General features: G+C 36.3%; 3 protein-coding genes across 4 annotated transcripts; 2 read left to right on the forward strand and 1 right to left on the reverse strand.

Moving 5' to 3' along the window:
- Window positions 1-414: 414 nt before the first annotated feature.
- Window positions 415-5,104, reverse strand: LOC115425153 (betaine--homocysteine S-methyltransferase 1-like). The gene is made up of 8 exons (XM_030142519.1): window positions 5,020-5,104; window positions 2,323-2,455; window positions 2,116-2,228; window positions 1,822-2,013; window positions 1,581-1,728; window positions 1,321-1,503; window positions 974-1,202; window positions 415-900 (listed from the first exon to the last, which is right to left on the reverse strand). Exons 1-8 carry the CDS (start codon window positions 5,035-5,037, stop codon window positions 816-818), a joined length of 1,101 nt encoding a protein of 366 aa, XP_029998379.1. The 5' UTR covers window positions 5,038-5,104; the 3' UTR covers window positions 415-815.
- A 2,445-nt stretch (window positions 5,105-7,549) lies between these two features.
- LOC115425957 (centromere protein H) lies at window positions 7,550-10,009 on the forward strand. 2 transcript variants are annotated; one of them, XM_030143850.1, is made up of 10 exons: window positions 7,550-7,787; window positions 8,233-8,372; window positions 8,479-8,534; window positions 8,619-8,664; window positions 8,741-8,809; window positions 8,963-9,019; window positions 9,090-9,153; window positions 9,246-9,297; window positions 9,394-9,554; window positions 9,850-10,009. In XM_030143850.1, exons 2-10 carry the CDS (start codon window positions 8,251-8,253, stop codon window positions 9,940-9,942), a joined length of 720 nt encoding a protein of 239 aa, XP_029999710.1. In that variant the 5' UTR covers window positions 7,550-7,787; window positions 8,233-8,250; the 3' UTR covers window positions 9,943-10,009. The 2 variants fall into 2 exon arrangements, with proteins under 2 accessions (XP_029999710.1, XP_029999709.1); XM_030143849.1 differs by having other exon boundaries at window positions 7,550-7,740; window positions 8,234-8,372.
- A 487-nt stretch (window positions 10,010-10,496) lies between these two features.
- dimt1l (DIM1 dimethyladenosine transferase 1-like (S. cerevisiae)) lies at window positions 10,497-18,281 on the forward strand. The gene is made up of 12 exons (XM_030144628.1): window positions 10,497-10,655; window positions 12,481-12,554; window positions 12,681-12,767; window positions 14,451-14,512; window positions 14,610-14,703; window positions 14,796-14,845; window positions 16,301-16,424; window positions 16,506-16,598; window positions 17,295-17,359; window positions 17,465-17,528; window positions 17,668-17,774; window positions 17,857-18,281. The coding sequence occupies exons 1-12, from the start codon at window positions 10,598-10,600 to the stop codon at window positions 17,897-17,899; spliced, it is 921 nt and encodes a 306-aa protein (XP_030000488.1). The 5' UTR covers window positions 10,497-10,597; the 3' UTR covers window positions 17,900-18,281.
- The last annotated feature ends 580 nt before the right edge of the window (window positions 18,282-18,861 follow it).

Below are 18,861 nucleotides of genomic sequence, written 5' to 3' on the forward strand. Positions count from 1 at the left end.
ACGTCCAATAAAATCATCATACATTTGTATTTTCTACCGCTGTGGTGTGTCCTGAACTGACTGATAAACTATGACTGACAAACTCAAGAGATGGTGACACATTAACAGCTTTCATCCTTTCTCACCGTAGCTAACCTCTCTTTTACCCATTTTCAAGTAAATAAGTGATAGAAATCAAGGTAATACATGAGAAAATTTGTATGTTTGTCAAGGTGTCACTGTAACAGTTGGTGAATGAGTCTGTCTGTATTTCCTTATAGTTCATATCTGTGTGTACATAAAAAAAAAAAATAATAATGTCTGAGAAATGCTTTGGCACTGAATGAATTTCTTATTGTAACTTTATTTTCAAATGCATGTAATACCTTTAAAATATGATTTTATATTGATTTTAAAAGTCAGCAGTCTAAGAAATAATTATGAAATGTAGTTTATTAAATGTAATACATAAAATCTTAACCGATCTGATAACCAGTATGATCAAAGTTCAGTTCTATTGTTCCTGTAAGAAAATTCAACCGACCCAAGGAGCAGTAGGCTATCACTGAAGACCAGGTGCAGGTCTTGGCAAGTATCTTGATCAAGGACACTGACAGTAGAATTAACATACCATGCATGTTTTCGACATGTTTTCATGGCAGGGAGAACATGCAAACTTCATACAGGCCGTAAGTCACAGATTCAACTATGGATGTTTTAATGAACAACTGTATTATTTGGCCCTAACATCTGAAAAAACTAATGAAATAATGTTCGTTGGTGCAGAATACTGAATACAGATGATTATGATTGTCGTTGTTCATGATTCTGTCTCTTCATTCATCATCTGGTTTGGCCATTGAAGGACATGTGGGACGTCCAGAAGCAGGCAAAAGGTTTTCCCAGTACTCTCGACGAGCCCTACAGCAGATTCAGATGTTCAGCACAGGGTTTAGTTTTCATTGGCAGTGGCTCAACTTTTGTTCCATCTTACCTGGCTCTGACCCAGGGTTTGGTGTGCATCTGCAGACCAGCACCCCACAGTCCATGCTTCTCTGAGGCTGGTGGTAGGAATCCTCTCTCTGCAGCAAGCTCCTCTGATATAGCTCTGATATGGTATGTTTCAAATCCGCAGCAGCCACCAATATATCGAATCCCAGCATTGTAAGCCTCTCTGGCGTATTTATGAACATCCCAGCGAGTCATTGCTCTGGCCTCCAAAGCTGACAACAGAGAAAAATGTACAAAGACAGAAAGACAAAAAAATACATCTGTGGTCATTCTGATAAATACCAAATATAGTTAGCCAATGAATGTTACTCTGAATTCTTATACACTAACCAAATGGGAACTCTGGTAGACTGAGATATCCACTGTGGTTGCATTCAGGTGTATGAAAACCAAGTGGTTGGATCATGAGATGGGCTTTTAGACCAGCTTTCTCTAATCCCTCCTTCATCAGCTTCACTGTTCGGATGCATGTCAAAGGATCCAAGTGGCAATTTACTCCGACAATGTCAGCTCCTACAAAAAAACAAAAAACAAAGTTAATCCATTGATTTTTAGTAACAATAAAAACACATTTCAGAAGGTTGTGGTACCAGCTTTGACCAGTCTGACAGCACACTCTCCGGGGGGGACTCCACTCATGTCTCCTTCAGGGGAAATGCACAGTGTTGCACCCACTGGTTTTCCACTGGTCTTCAGTACCTCCACTGCCCACACTGCCTCTTCCACATAAGAAAAGAACTACAAGAGAAATATTTCAATGTTTGATATAAACTCTAAAGATGAGAAAAATATATCTTGCACCTTGTGGCTACAACTCAACAGTGCTATCACCTCTGCCATAAAGAAGTCTATGTCCTTCTTAAGGAAGTCATCCATCTGTTTCTTAAAGATAGCCTTGACCTCAGTCTCGTTCTGACTGTTCAGATAACAGGGAGTTTGGGAAACGCCACCTGCGACCAGTCCATCTCCTTCATTGGCGACTTCTCTGGCCAGGTCACAGGCTGCCTCATTGATCTGAGCTCCCTGAATAAAGAACACACCGAAGTCATCCCTAATGTGTGTATTATTTACATCCAGGATCACAGATCTAATGGTGTTATCTCTTATTTGATGCTTCACACTGACTGTGATGTTGGTCACATTGCCGCTGATCTCCAGTTTATCCTCACTGCAGTAGAAGGTGAACGTCTGAAGCACATTGGCTCCTGCTCTGAGGAACTCCCTGTGCAGCTGCCGCACTGACAAAAACACAGAAAACAAAGGAGCCTCTTCTATGAAAACTCACAGATAAGATACACACAGCGCAGAGAGGGTCTTACAGTTGGTTTGTACCTGCTTCAGGATGTTCAACAGCAGCCTCAGGTGTCCAATGTCCAGCCTTTACATAACCACGTCGTTCTAATTGCAGCACATAACCTCCATCACCTACGACCACTTCTCCAGCGTTCAGTCGCTCCAAGATCCCCTGAAACACACAAATACATACCAAAACTTGAACACGTAAAGCATTATATGTGTAAAGATTCTTAATTTGATTAATATAAACACACAAACCATCATTCCAGAAAATTTAGGAAATTTTTCTAAAATGCAAAAAAATGCCTAAAATCTGATTTCTTTAATTAAATTGAATGTTAAATTACTTATAAGCACAAAGACAAGATTTTAAGGTTATCACCCCAAAACTCATCTGTATTTAACAAATGTAAACAAATGTAGATTTTACTTTGTACACCAAACTCAGACAGACACAAAATTACACTGAAAAGTTTTAATTCAGTTATACCTTATACTGTCAGTCAGTTCAAAGAGAACTAATTGATGCAAAGAGGGACCACAGCATTTGCAATGTCTGAGGAAACTTATACACAATCATGTTGACCAAACCATAATGACTATGTTTTATTGTGCTTTTATCAAATCATTTCTTTAGTGTTATGGTTTGGTTAGTCAACATTAAACAAAGAAAACTCTAGATCAAATATTAAATATTCTAATCATCTTCTTGGTGAGTCACAGCTGAGTCCAGCGTCCCTGTACATTGGGCATGTTCAGAAGATAGAAACCTCCATTTTAAATGATGACTCCCACCCTTTGCACTACCACCTTCAACTTCTTCCCTCCAAACAGAGGTTTGTATTCCCATGATGTAAGGCACAACAGTTCAAATACTGTTTCTGCTGCTACAGAAACCCTGCGGTGGTTTGGACTTCTTTATTACCCCGCCCCCCCAAAGGGGAGGCAAGAGATATTGTTTTTGGTTCTGTTTGTTTGTTTTGTTGTTTCTTTGTTAACACTCAAGCAGCAAAACTATTGTTTGAAGTCATACCAAATTGGGTTTATAGATTCCCAGTGACCCAGAATAGATGTCATTACATTTTGGGCAAAGTAGGTCAAAGTTTGCATGTTTTATGGATTTTTTAAAATCTTTTTTTTTCTCCCATTTACTTATAATGGGCAAAATTTCAAATGTCTATAAAAACATCAATTTTGTTTCGATTTACTTCAAACTTGGTACATATATAGAGGCAATTAATATGCTGGCATCAGCACACATATAGATATGATGAGATAAGCTGGATCGATGCCAAAATAAGTTACAAAACATTTGAGGGGTGGGGTTTGTTGTGCCTGGTACCTCGTGTTGGGAATTAAACTTATTTTTATTTGATTTTTAACTTCTTCAAACTTTTTTTCACCTACATCTTAGTCCAGAGATTTATTTATATCTTTTACCACTATCATTGTTTTATTGACCCATCTCTGTCTTATCTTTAACGTCCTTACTGGTGGAACTCTGCAAAACAAATCTACCTACAGGTGTAAATAAAGTAACCTGAACCTGAACCTAAAGAATATTTCACAAAATTACAAATAATTTAGGTTGTTCATCATCTGTGGTACATTATACTCTGAAAAGAGTCCAGGAAAATCTTGATGCAAAAACACTAACGGTTAAATCAATGTTTAATGTGTGTGACCTTAAAGCACACAACAGTCTCTCGTCCTCAGGATTTTGATAAGCAGTTGTCATTGTGTATAGTAATGTAACCTATAACTGTATTACACAAGTCCTTTATCAATTCTTTGAAGTGAGTATTCATTAAACTTCTGTGGACCTGAGTTCAGATGGACTGAAGGACAGCTGGAATGTGCAGTTGTCACACGAGTCCTCTGTTCAGCTTGTTTTCATCAAAAACAGATGAGAAGAAACCATCCAGACTGTTATCAGAACAATGTGCACGAGCAGCATCTGTAATAGTTTGGAGTTGCATTGGTGTGTGTGATGGTCTGGGGGTGCATCAGTGCCCACATGTCTGACCTGTGTATGTGTGAAGGAACCATCAAGTCAAGTCTTGCATACAGTAAGAAAAAATACAGAAAAATCACATTAGCAAAAATAACTGTGATATTTGTATTCTTCTCACCAACTGGCTGAATGTGAATAAATCTAAATTTATAAAATATGATTAATTGGGTCAGTGAAAACACTAAAAACATTTTATTTGCACTTTTGTTTGTTAAATAAAGATGAGTGAATTAAGAATTACAGACGTTAGTTTTTTCATTACATTTAAACAAATGTCCCAGCTTCTCTCAAAGTGTTTTTTTTTTTTTTTTTTAAACAAATGCTTTAACAACATACCTTCTTTCTAGGCTGAAGATTGTGGCAGGTTTACTTGAAAAACAGGAAACTTGATTTGAGATACTGGAATGTGCATGCAAGTAAATATTATCTAGACTCTGAATTTGACTACTATTACCTACTGTTTAGCCTGGAACACAATTCAGAATAGCTAATATATTACAGTGTTAATTCATAACTTTTATAACTATTATGTAACCTAACCATTAACAAATACAGACCATTCCCCTGACAGAATCTTGGATCCAAATATTTATCCAAATGTGGCTGATACAACATATAGCTGGCAAATTAATAACTATGATGACAAAGTTTTTCCTTTCTTTGATTATAGCTCAAAATATAATACGCATTGTTAACATCTACAACTGCTTTTTGCTTACCCTTTTTTTGTTTTCCATTGCAGACAGGTCTCAAATATAACTTAAAATCAGAGCTCCAGAGAAAAGTAGCTGTACAGAGATCACAGACTTAAAAACTCCATTTCCTGGGTGGGGAGGGGTGGGACCTAGTCTCACCTTACAGGCCATACCCATCCATTGGTCCAACCATATAGACAGTAGCCTGGAAGAAGGCTGGTCCAGAATTTTAATGTCAGTTAAAGATTTATTTACAGAAAATTAGATCCGAAGAGTTTTTCATTAGAATGTTTAAGATATCACCTTTTCTGTAAAATGTATTTCTTAGATTAAATAAATGGAATTGAAATAACCCCAGAGCATAGAAAAAGTATTCACCTCCTTTTATTGTTTTCAAAAATGAATACATGGTCAGTATAATTTGCCAGTTATGACAAGAATTTACAAGAAAAAATTCTTGAATGTCTAAGTGAAAACAAATCTTTACAAAAGTCAATTCCTTAAATATTCATATCATATAAAGTAAGTGATTTGTTCCAGTCAGCACCTTCACCTACACCTTTGACCACAATCACTGAGTCTGTGTAGATAGGTCACATCTGGACAATGTAATTTTCCTTCATTTTTCTTCGCAAAACTTTTCAAGCTCTGTTACATTGTCTGGAGATTAGACATGGACAGCCTATTTTGACTCAGACACAAATTCTCTATTGGACTGAGGTTTAGGTTTTGACTCTACCTTTCCAGAAAATTCACCTTATTAGCTCTAAACCATTTTTGTGTAGCTTCCCCTGTATGTTTTAACTCATTGTTTTGCATCCCCACAGCATGGTATTGCCAGCACTAAGTTTCAAAGTGGGAGTGGTGTGTTTGTGGTGATCAGACCAAAGAACCTTCTCCTCTTTCACCTTGGAGTTTCCCTCATGCCTGTGGGTGAACTCTATACAAGATTTCTTCAATGGTGACTTCGTCTTTGCCCCTATCTGATAAACCTTTGACTGGAGAAGAAACCAGGCAACATTTATCTTCACAGTCTCTTTCATTCCAGCTGCTGAAGCTTGTAACTCTGTCACAGTTATTATATGTGTCTCTGTGTCCTCCATCACCAGTCTCCATATTCAGTGTTCGTGAAGGTTCTTTCCATTTGTTAACCATGGACTTAAATGACCTCTAGTGGATGTTTAGTGATCAGGAAGTGTTTTGTATCTATCCCGTTTTTTTTTTTTGTTTTTTTTTCCCCATTAACCTTTAATCAGACCTAGCTGCTTGGAGTGTTTGTTTTTCATCTTCATGTTGTTATTGTGGACAGGAATGCTGATTAACCAGTTACTGAACCTTAGAGACACATGTGTTTTTACACTTCAGACACAGTCATAGTAGCTTCTGCATTTAGCTTGTTCTGATTCTGGTGTTGATCATGGTTCAATGTTAACCCTGAAAGACCCAAAAACATCTGCTTATCTGAAATTTTAACAACTGTTGAACCATCAGTCCCACCAATGCATTCAAATGTTGAGGTAAAATGCAGTTTCTTATCTTTTCAATAGCATCAGATGTCTTTTTTGTAGTGTGGTGAACACTGACATCTTCTGCAACACTGATTAATCAGTAAAGCCCATGTAGTTTGACAAATGACAGTGGTTGTAGACGCTTGTTTTTATGTAGAATCAATGGCATATTTTCCTGAAAAAAGTTATATTTTCTTCAGTTTTCTCTGTTTTGATATAATAACCTTTGAATTTACTTAGTTTTAAATTGAATACAGGAAAATACCTGGCTTTGACAGGGAAAATCCAAAGCGCAAATGAAAATATTATAAGAAATGGTAATAAATAATTTCATAATAGTTAAATGTAGAGATAAGTTCTTTTGGGCATCACCAAAAAAAAAAAAAAAAAAAAAAGTTCTGTGTCTTTATGGATTAATGTTGATGTCAACAGACATCTTTATAATGAATGTCCCTTTATTTCTACACTTCACTTTATTCTAATGTGGAAAGAGGGAGAGCATTCAAGAATTTCATAACGTGATGTAACTCCTAACCTTTCATTCCCTGTATAAGACAATAACACCTCTTATCTCTGTTAGTCAGTCACTTTTAAGTGGGTGAAAATGTTATCACAAATGTTAAATAACAGATTTTAAAAATGTATTCACATTGGTTAATAGAACTTAGTTTTTACTTTTACATTAAGGTGTTTTGGACAAATTCTTATTTCAAAAAGCCATATTGTATCAACAATGATTCAATTTAAAAAGCAATAAAGGGGAAAACATCGAATGAGGTGAATACCTTTTATAGGCATTATTTAAGAGTGTTATCGAGCACACTAAAATGAAGCTCTAAAGGCAATATTTACTTTCTTACATAACAAATCCACCTTTGTACAGTTCAAGCTGGTTTTGTTTGGTTTTTCAACGTAAACAAATGCCATTTCTAATTTTCTCCTATGGAGGAAGCCGTCTCACTATTCGAGGATCGACACAGAAGAAGAAGAAAAAAGACGAGGAAGAAGAAGCTGAAGATGACGTCACTTCCTGGCGGGGTTTCAGTCTGAAAAGCGGATGTAAATAAAAGCAGTTTGTGGTAAAACACTTGTGTTTTTGACAGTCGTTGATAGTTAATGCTAAGATATTTACTTTATAAATGCAATATAACTATATACGACATAACAATATCCAGCTGGTGTAACGGAGTTCTCAGAGAAAAGGGGGGATTACAAAGTATTTGGAACAATAACGTCAGTACGTGTCTGTCGGTTTTATTTGACTTAAGTTTATCTGCTTAAAGGATAAGATATTTAAAACTGTAGTTGTTGGTTTTTAGCATTAAATGCTGTAAAATAGAAATATTTATATGCCTTATTTTTAAAAGTTAGTTGACACGGTGTGTTTAATGGACGTTTTATGTTCTCTGACTTAATCAGTTTAAATGAAATGTAGTAAATAAGCCAGTTATCCCCAGAACAACATTTAATTTGCTGTTAACATGTTTATGCATTAAACAAGAGTCCTGCAACAGGTATAGTTTATAGGTATAATTCTAGGAAACAACCGTACTTCTTCCATAATGACCAAACATTGTTATCAGCACTCTGTCTTTCATCTTGCATATTTGTTTGCACAGATTTGATTGTAGTTTAATGCCCAGCAATGACTTATGCAGTGTACTATTGTTATTGGGTTATTAGAGGTATGTTTATGAGACACACCATTTCATGTGTCCTGTCTCTCTAAGCTCCTTTACTGTCAGTTATGGATCAACCTGAAGAAATGGGCAGCTTCAGCCAACCAACAGAGGCTGTGGGGCTGAATGATGATCCTGCTCCTGACGGCTCAACCGGACAGAAGGACACCTCCACTACAGACATGCTGAGGTTCCTCTACATCTTACTTAACACTGTTGTAATTCAGTATCACTTGTCAATGCCTGAAATTCACCTTCTGTTGAAAAACCAACATCAATTTTTGCTTTCTTAATAGAATAAAAAAACAGATGTCAAACCAGTGCTTTGAGATGGCTGTGCATCTCCAAGCAGGTACAGTGCATAAATATGACTATTATTTCTAGTGATATGTTTTCAATGTAGTCACAGATAAATAAATCAGGTTTTTAATTATAGGGAAAACTAAGAGATCATGCAGCTCATCTGAAGCTGAGAGAGACTTGTAAGTGTTAAAAATTAATGGATCTAAAATGTACACAGATGTGTGTTTTTTATTAATTTTTGTTTAAATGTCACAGGCCGGATTATGTGAGTGAGTTGGAAAGAGTCAAGACCACTCATTTCAACAGCACAATGATATTACACAGGTAAACCTTGTGTTATAAACAAACATTATTTTTCAAGTGCTGTTTGTTTTTGCACAAATGTACAAATAAACAGATGTATATAAAAAAAATGATATTTCCTAAATATAAAACAAGTATGCATATAAATAAAACACTGTTTATCATGTGTTTCAGAATGCAAATGTGGCATGCTGTTGCAGAAAAGCTGAGACAGAAAGATTCAGATGCAGAGTAAGTCAACTGTCAACACTGATTTATTGTGATGAATAGTTTTGGAATAAAATATTTATTTCTTTGTCAGTGAGCTGAAAGGAGTGAGTGATCGATGTATGGCCCTCTGCTCACAAATAAAACATCTTCAGCAAGTAAGTAAAGCCATCTGTTGCCAATAATTCACTTTTACAGCTACCAGCGAATACTTCCTCAACACTGTTAATTCTCCCATTTCCTTTAACAGGAGTCAAGAGGTCTTCAAGAGGAAATATCAGAATTACAAAAGAAAAGGCTTGGTACTTTAACCGTATTCAACTGAATTTGTTTTGATTTTGACTTTTGAAAAAAATTAAAACAAGCCATCGTTTGTCTCTGAATTTTCTTCTCTGCAGAGATGAAGCGGCTCACAAATGAAAAAATGAAAGAGATGGAACAGTTGAAATCCAAGAAAGAACATCCAGATACAGAGAAGTACAAAGCCGCTTTGGAGAAAGGACAGTCGAACCTGGAGAAATATAAACAGATGGCCGTCATGGCACAGAATGTCCTGAGGGTAAATTGTACTGCAGTGTTAGAGTATGAGTCCTGTACCTAATGATTATGGATTAATCTGTCTTTTTTGTACTAATTATTTAGACAGTCAGTTTAAAATCACATACAGCAAATAACACTTTTCTGGATCACTGAAATAAATTATAAAATCTGGGAAGTTTTTAGCTGACACCTCAATAACAAACACACTGATCGTTTCAACTTTAGCATACACATTTCTCTGTTCAAAGATTGAAACACTTCTTGCACTGATATTAGATTTTGATGCAGTAATATATGTAAATGTTTCTTTTCAGGGTCTTCTCTTGGCCTATAAAGTCAACTGGCTGGATGATCCTGCACTTCGTGATATTGCCATGACGCTAGAAGAGTTTCCCATCTCTGACTAGAGGTTGAATCTTGTTGTTGTATATTTGTGTGATCATTGTAAAATAAATGCGTAAACTTTAAAACCAACTTTGATGATTGTTTGAGTTTTCAATTATTAGATTTAGCACTTTCTAGGATGTTTTCAAAGTCATTTTTAAACACAATTACGCAAATAACCCTTTTCTTAAGGCTAACTAGCATACATGTGGTCCAGAGGAATATTTATATAGGAAATGATTATGATGATTATTTTTGCAAGTTAGGTTAATATGAACTTTGAATGGTAAGGGAAAAGTGTAAGGAGTTGTAATATGATAAATGTGGATTTTGATATAGAGAGGCTTGACTTGTTTCAGCAAAAAAAAGACTCAAAGATTGATAATTAAAGTTAGATTAGCCTACGTATTTGTGTCAATTAAGAATTCTCAAATTAAAATTCAGCCGTATTTCAGTTCTAAGGCTTAACATTTGTCAAACAAAAGCTACCTTTATGAACCTGAAAGCAGTAATGAAGGGCTGCTGCCGATAGAGGGCGCCGCTGAGCTGAGGACAGGTCAGTTAATCAGTGCAAGAAGAAGACGAGCTAACACGTGTGTACTCAAAAACCTGTACAGGATTGTTTAATCGTTTCGTATTTAAGTTTTCGGTCCATAAATCGAAATAAATCTAGCAAAAATGCCGAAGATTAAGGCGGAGAAGAAAAGCAGACAGCACCAAGAAGTCAAAAACCAAGGTATGTTTGGGTAACGTGTTAGCATTAGCATAACAGCTGTTAGCTCATGTATCACTGAGCTGCTGGAGGTAAATTTCAGATAAAGTTTGTTCATTTTCTCATTATGTCGCTATTACACAAGCTGAGTAGTCAACCGATGTCCTTATGTCTGTTTAAGTCTCCACTCGTGAATGGAATTTGACGTTTCTATCCTTTGTTGTAGACATAACAATAACGACTTTGAGTTAAACCTCAGTGTGTTTACCTTGAACATCACTGTAAAGTAAAACCTGAATTACTAAATGTGTTTTGTTTATTGCTGCATGGTGGAGTAAATGTTTATCTTGAGATTACACAAAGTTAGTGTTTATTATAATTAAATGTGATATTTTTCGCATCAATACAGCAAGTTCTGTTAAAGTCGTGCATATTTAAGTCTGAATTCATTATGAGATCAGACAAAAGGAACTTATTTAGCCTCAGGTGAATCACCACACTTACTGAAAACTGACACTGTCATCTGTGGACAAAGAATAAAACCAAATGTCAACATTGGACTTTGAGATTTTATTATTATTGCTCACTCAGGATCCCCATTAGCACCAACATCATCTTGGAGTTTATCTAGTCACACGGATTGCATCCACAGTGCAGACAAAACTGCACCAAATCCATTCTTTTCACTGTTTCTTATGACAGTGTGAACAACACAGGTCACATGGAATCTGACCTTTTACAATTCTGATCTGGGTTACTTCCATATGTAGCCTATCCCTGAAACAGAAACAGAGCTAATCTTTTTCAATGTAACTTCAGTCTAAACCAGGGGTCAGCAACCCTGGTCCTAGAGAGCCACTATCCTGCATGTTTTAGATGTGTCCCTCTTCTGACACATCTGATTCAAATGATAAGCCTATCATCAAGCTCTGCAGAAGCCTGATAATGACCATCAGGTGTGCTGGAAGAGGGAAACATCTAAAACATGCAGGATAGTGGCTCTCTAGGACCAGGGTTGCTGACCCCTGGCCTAAACAGTCACATTAAAATTCATGTGACTTTTACATCACATTAAATGGAAATTTATCACAACTCTATTCTGATGTAGTGACTCATATGGTATGAAGAACTGAAGAAAAGTAACATGTACAGGAATTAAGCAAGAAAATGAATCCAAGCCATCATATTTAATAAGAAAACACTGACAGAGATGTATATGTAAGGGTAGAGACTGCGATCTGGTAGGATCGGCGATTCTACCAGTAGAGACTCCGATCGTAGTCTCTACCAGTAGAAACTCCGATCCTGCCAGTAGAAGGGTTAGGGTTCGGATCGGAGTTTCTACCAGTAGAGACTACGATCGGAGTCTCTACTGGTAGAATCGCCGATCCTACCAGATCGCAGTCTCTACCCTGACATATATACTGTACTGATACTAATACAAGTACAAATACTGATAATTCTCATATATTTTGCTCAAGTGTGTGGTTTTGAATACAGAACTATACTTCCTGTAAGTTGACATAGATGAGACAAACGAAGGTCATCTTATTAAATTATCATTGAGGCTATTATGAATGAGGAACAAAACTATCACCTTCACAGTATTCACAAAATAATGAAGCCACAGTTACATGAAAAAAAATGAAAGGTATAAATATGATTGAATATCCAAATTAATAAATCCCATCAATAAATAGTAATCCGTTGTATACTTTCATATTTATTTTCCAAGAAATGCAGTATTGAAATATATAAATAAAATGTGCTGATACTTGTAATGTTGTCATTTCTTCCATTGAGTTACTACACAGGCAAATCACAGCATCACCTTTATTGTCTTTTGCAGGTATAATGTTTAACACCAGCATCGGCCAACACATCCTGAAGAATCCTTTGGTTGTTAATGGAATCATAGAGAAAGTAGGCTGTATGAATTTACTTTAAAGTCATAGAAAATATAGACATGTTGAAAGACTTTACACAGATAATCCTGATGCTCTGTGTTTGTACACATCTGAACTGATTTTGTTGTGGTATGTTGGTCAGGCTGCTCTGAGACCCACAGATGTGGTTCTGGAGGTGGGACCTGGTACTGGTAACATGACTGTAAAACTACTGGAGAAAGCCAAGAAGGTGAGTCCGTTTTCACTGCTCTCTGACTTAGAACACATGCACACAAACTTCTCTAAATAAATGCAATGAGAAAAATTGAAATGACAGAGTTCCCACATGGTCTTAAAAAGTCTTAAAAGTCTTGAATTTCCAAATCTGCATTTAATACCTTAAAGCCTTTACAGGTGTTCAATTTGATATGGTAAGTCTTAAGTTATGTTGCCATAAACTCGTTCGCTGTATTGTGTTTAATGTGTGTGTTAAATGTCCAAGCTGCAAAGAAAGTAACGGCAGTCTACTCAGTTCCACCCGTTCCAACCTGACTGTTTATATTGAAATTAGAAGCCACTTCTTGCAAACTTTGCAGCCTCTGGTAAGAAATGACTTGAAACGATGGGAATCAAGGCACTGGAGTAAATAAATACATTTTCCTAAATTCTATGAGTCACAAATTTTTGCCAGTATGGTTGTGAATGGGCATTAAATTCTGTTCTTAGTAGTCTTAAAAAGTCTTAAATTTAACTTATAGAAATCTGTCGGAACCCTGAATAAGGTCAATATTTATAAACTGTCATGTTAGGATTTCTCAGAAGTGGAAATGTTTGTCTGGAGTTTCTGCCTCTGTAAAAAGCATTAGTTGTCTGTGTGAATTATTAAGTATGATAATGATCCTTAGATATGTTTTCATTGAGCCCATTTACATGCACTACTCCGATCATTATCCGATTTCTGCAGTTATCAGATGATTCAAATGATTATGTAAACAGGATAATCTGATAGGCTTTATCCGATAACAGCAGTTATCTGATTATGAGAAATCGGATTAACACACCTAGATTTCTCCCCAATACTCCGATGTCTTCACACATGTGTACAGGTTAATCTGATTTCTTTCATTTGTTTTTTTTACATCAGTGCATATGTAAAAAAAACAAAAAAAAAACAAAAAAAACAACAACTATATAAATGGAAGTTATGCAGCGACAACATGAGCATAAGGAAAAAGGTAAACAAACAATGAAATTAAATGAAGGCAACATGTGACTTATTTTGTTGTCTTACTAGTGCCCACATTAGGACAGCTAATGCTGACACTGTAGGTGTTGCCATGGACAACAAGAGAAGACCGGATGTTTTGAGAATGACAGAAGTGTACATCTTGCGTCATAACGTATGTACATACTCCAAAAGAAATCAAATAATGGACTGGAACAAGTAAACCAGGGTTTATCTATTATTGCATTTCTGAACACGTCACATCTGATTATGACAATTGTCAGATTACTCCCAGTTATCAGATTTTTAGTGGGCTCACTGTTCTCTCAGTTCTTTTCCAGCTACAGCTTTAAAGGCCCTTCAGAAAAAAAGTATTTGCAGTAAAGAAACTGGACTGAGCTGACCAGGCGATGTAATTAAAACATTTTGTACAATGACTGTTGTTGTTTCCATCACTTTTGTTCAGTTTTAATGAAACTTTCACTTGCTTCGTAATGAATTTTAGGCCTGAGACTAGTTAAAATCAAATCATCTCCTCAGACATGTCTATACTTACCAAAGCACACAGCTATGTGTCACAGAATCTTAAGTTATTGAATGGACCCTGACTTTCAAAGCATTTATTCAGTTATATGAAGCTTTGTTTTCTTCTTTGTCATTGTCCAAACTCAGCAGAAATGTTCGTTGTCTTGTTGTGTCTTTCCATAGGTGGTGGCCTGTGAGTTGGACTGCAGATTAGTGGCTGAACTTCAGAAGAGAGTACAATGCACGTGAGTGGACAGCAGCCGAGTCATGTGACCTTAACCCCACTGATGAAATATGAAAAGAACTTGTCTTCTACTGAAGTGTTGTTGTGTTTTCTAACAGACCCATGCAGACTAAACTTCAGATTTTAGTTGGAGACGTATTAAAAACAGATCTGCCTTTCTTTGACGTCTGTGTGGCGAATTTACCATATCAGGTAAAGACACATTTATCGTCCAAACTGCACACAATGAATTAATGTCTCTTCATTTATTACATTAATCTAAGAAAAGTTTTTTATTTGTGCAGATTTCATCACCATTTGTCTTCAAACTACTCCTGCACCGACCTTTCTTTAGGTAAGCAAACCAGAGAAAAACCCTTCCTCCACACTAATACACAACACTAATTATACATTTCAAATAGAGGTAGACCAATATATTGATTTTTTTTCCCCAATATCAGCCATTGGTCTTAATTTTTTTTTTGACAGCCTGTATTTGATAAGTAGTAAAAACGTTATAAGATATTTGATCAGGCACCTGTGTGGGCAGCACTTGAAGTTCAATAAATGTTAAGAGTACTGTGTGTATGTGTATTAATACTTTCATTTATATTGCTGCATAAAAATCTTAATTACCTGAGTTTCAATTGTATTTTACAGTCAGTGGGCTTTAAAAAAAAATTGGCCTTAAATATCGGCCCCAAAAAACAGCTGTAGATATCAGCCCTGGGCTGACCAGATTTTTAAAACATCAGCCTGAGAAAAACCCATATTGGTTGACCTCTAATTTCAAAGAAAATAAATCATTGTTTGTGGCACACTTGAAACAGTGGACACTTTGGAAACTATTGGATGGATCAGATGAAAAACATTCGTCCGTCATCAAGTTTAAATGTTTAAGATCTAACCAGCCACTGACAACTACAAGTATCTACTGATCTAAAATCATTCATAACTTTTTATCTCCATATCCTGTCAATACATTAAAATAATTCAGGTAAAATACAGTTTGTCAGCTTTTTGTCATCATCAGATTTGACCCATTTGGATATTCAGAGGCTAATGTTTAATTACTGTTTCAGCAACATTAATTCATCAATAAAACTCATTTAGTTTTGAGAAATGACACCGGTTGTAGACGCTTGTTTATACATTAAGTAAATGATACATTTAGCTGAAAAAGTCTTTTTTTTTTTCTCTGTTCTGATATAATAACCATCTTTTGATCAAATTTAACATATGAAAATATTTGCTACTCACTGAAAAATGCAGATGCTAAAATAAATGCAGATGATAAGTAATAAGTCACTTTGGAAAGGTTAAATGTTGAGGGAAAATTCATTTGGAAGTTCCCACAAAAATAGTTGGGTCTTTAAGGGTTAAGTTAAAAATGTAATTTACTTTAACTGTAGTTTAAACGTATTCTTTATATTATGTAGATTTCACCACAAAACTGCTGCATGTTTTTGTCCCAAATGTATCAGTTCTGACCTTGATCTACCTCAGATTATACACTGACCTTTATGTTTAATGTTTCAGGTACATGTTCTTTTCATGAAGCAACAATAAATGTGCACAAACAGGGGTGTGACGCTGTTGTTTTGTAATCTTTGTTTTCTGTGTCGCACACGAACCAAAGCTTTTAAAAGTCTTCACTCTGAAGACATTCAGAAATCTTTTATTGTGGTCTAAATCACTGTTTATGAAGCCCAAAAATAGTGAAAAATATCAGTTTTGCAAATTCTCTGCATGGGTTTGAATGGAGGAGTTATGTCCTCACATGTCCAGCTGTCATTCTGTCTTTGTCCAGGTGTGCAGTGTTGATGTTCCAGAGAGAGTTTGCTATGCGACTGGTGGCGAAACCCGGAGACAAGCTTTACTGCAGACTGTCCATCAACACGCAGCTGCTGGCTCGTGTAGATCATCTGATGAAGGTCAGTGTACGTGGTCAACGTTCTGCCTCCATCTGGGCTTTTCCCTGTCGCTCATGTTCGTGTTGTTTCCATCTCAACCAGGTGGGGAAGAATAATTTTCGGCCTCCTCCCAAAGTGGAGTCAAGTGTTGTCAGGATAGAACCGAAAAACCCTCCTCCTCCAGTGAACTTCCAGGTGAGGTTTGGTGTTATCTTTAATGAGTCTTTGGCCGTTTCCCAATACATGTTCTTGTATGTTCATCCGTTGTCATGAAACGTCATCAGTACTGTCCCATTTTAGAGTTCACACAAACCAAGAACACATGGAATACCCAGATGTTGTTCTCATCTGCTAGCTTAAACACAGGATGCACTGGTTGGTAACTCGTGTAGATTTTGCTGGCAAATATCCCAAGATGCATTTCGTGCTACTCTTGAGTTCAACGGCGGCTTCTGTGATAACTTAATTCAGGAATGTTTTATTGAGTCAATCACCATCACCAGATGATGTGATACAATGTTGGAACATGCGCCAGAGGCAGAATAGAGAGAAATATGTCTTTATTATCATGATACGGGATTTAACTAATTTGGTTCCAGTTTTGAAAAATATATAAAATGTATAAAAAAATATAATATAAATGACATACAGCCTAAATAGTAGCACAAATGTATTGAAATCAAATCGAGTGACACTGTGGGGATTTGAGGGAAATACAGCAGTCAGGGTACCAACCGTTGCAATTGCAGAGACTGGCGTTCTTAGGAAGTCTGTTCTCTGGGACCGTTCTTACCAAAGCCGTACTTGGCGAACATGATATTGAGAAACAGCCTTTGTGTGAGAAGGAAACACAGGAGGATTATTAATGTTGTTGTTTTTTCCTTCATAAAGGAATGGGACGGCCTGGTCAGAATAGCATTTGTTAGGAAAAACAAAACCCTCAATGCTGCGTTCAAGTGAGTACCTGTCTGCCGTAAACACAAACACCCAAGTCTGTTCATCTAAAACATTTGAAGTGCTAGGAATACTTAGATTTTTTTTTTTGTTGTTTTTTTTTTTAGATCGGCTGCAGTTGAGCAGCTGCTGGAAAAGAACTACAGAATCCACTGCTCTGTTAACAACGTGGTGAGTAAACAGATTATAGATCAGTCATATTGTACGTGTTTAGTGATGATCTTCATAATACACTCCCTTTTTTTAGATTTTCACTGAACGTCAGTCATTGGTAGGTTTGAATCTAAAATCATTGTCTCCCTTTTGTCAGGACGTACCAGCAGGCTTCAGCATCAGCAAGAAGATTGAAAGTGTTCTGCAGGAGGCCGAGTTCAGTGAGAAGAGGGCCAGGTCCATGGACATAGACGACTTCATGGTGTAAGTAAAACACCTGCCAATGACACCACCCATTTCCTCAAAAGATTTAACCTGACCATCATGCATTTCTCTTCATACTCAGATTGCTTCATGCATTCAACTCTGCTGGGATCCACTTTTCTTAAAGAGAGACATCCATTGTCTCATAGGAGAGAAGTGTAAGATGAAAAGTAGCAGATCACCTGAAATTAACCCAGAGGAACTGAACATCTGATATTAAAATGACCTTCATGAAATATACAAAGAAACCTGTAAGCCACATTTAAAGAGCTCATATTGAGATTCTTAAGTGTGCTATTTTTCTTTTTTTTTTTTAAATCACTCAAGATGTTGAGTTTATCACTGAAAATATGTAAGGGATTATTTTTATAATAATCTAAAAGCCGGTTTTAGTTGTAGTTTTAATAACACATTTAATGATGTACTCCACAGAAATTAAATATTTAATGTGGAACTTTTGGAATGTGCTGTCTTGTTTAAGAAAATCAAAACACCCTTTTCTGTCCATAATACTGTCGGGGTCACTAAATGTATGGATCATTTTCTTTATCACATATTTAAAATTATTACTGCACATCCATAGTGTAATTTGAATATGGAATTTGTCATTTATGTTTTGATCCATTTAAGAATTAGCGCTATGCTTCTTCTAAGTATGTGTAGTTGTAGGTACCCACTGTGACCACTAGAGGGCAGTGAACAAACCCAACCCCTTCTGACTGTGTTGTCAATTTTAATGCAGCGGGGCAGGCACTACATCCAAGTTCCTGTCAACTGACCTCAGAATATGTTTTGACTCTTCATGTCCCCAGAAGGCAGTTTTGGTTTGATGTGGGAAAAACAGTGACAGTCTACAATTCCTTAGTTAACATGTATTGTGAGCTACATAAAAATCCCACTAGATACATTGTTCATAAACGGCTATTGTTTCCATTTTACCACAGTAAGCAGTTCTATCATTTTTTTAGTCATTTGCAGGACCACCTTGTATCCCTGTTCCAACTGTTCAATATGGTGCATCATGTCTCTTTGTCCTCTGACAGTGGTTGCCATAGATACGGATCAACACACCGACCATTTAATCTCC

Source organism: Sphaeramia orbicularis, chromosome 9, assembly GCF_902148855.1.
Source record: "Sphaeramia orbicularis chromosome 9, fSphaOr1.1, whole genome shotgun sequence".
NCBI lineage: Eukaryota > Metazoa > Chordata > Actinopteri > Kurtiformes > Apogonidae > Sphaeramia > Sphaeramia orbicularis.

What these genes read in the sequence shown, in the direction of transcription:
- LOC115425153 (XM_030142519.1), bottom strand. An exon ending in TAGACTTCTTTATGGCAGAG is followed by an intron (nt 1,729 to 1,821) that starts GTGATAGCACTG and finishes TTTCTCTTGTAG; the next exon opens with TTCTTTTCTTATGTGGAAGA. An exon ending in TGTCAGACTGGTCAAAGCTG is followed by an intron (nt 1,504 to 1,580) that starts GTACCACAACCT and finishes GTTTTTTTGTAG; the next exon opens with GAGCTGACATTGTCGGAGTA.
- LOC115425957 (XM_030143849.1), top strand. Translation starts at nt 7,620, where the DNA reads ATGCTAAGATATTTACTTTATAAATGCAATATAACTATATACGACATA. An exon ending in TCTGAAGCTGAGAGAGACTT is followed by an intron (nt 8,665 to 8,740) that starts GTAAGTGTTAAA and finishes TAAATGTCACAG; the next exon opens with GCCGGATTATGTGAGTGAGT. An exon ending in AAATAAAACATCTTCAGCAA is followed by an intron (nt 9,154 to 9,245) that starts GTAAGTAAAGCC and finishes TTCCTTTAACAG; the next exon opens with GAGTCAAGAGGTCTTCAAGA.
- dimt1l (XM_030144628.1), top strand. Translation starts at nt 10,598, where the DNA reads ATGCCGAAGATTAAGGCGGAGAAGAAAAGCAGACAGCACCAAGAAGTC. An exon ending in CTCCTCCAGTGAACTTCCAG is followed by an intron (nt 16,599 to 17,294) that starts GTGAGGTTTGGT and finishes TCCTTCATAAAG; the next exon opens with GAATGGGACGGCCTGGTCAG. An exon ending in ACCCTCAATGCTGCGTTCAA is followed by an intron (nt 17,360 to 17,464) that starts GTGAGTACCTGT and finishes TTTTTTTTTTAG; the next exon opens with ATCGGCTGCAGTTGAGCAGC.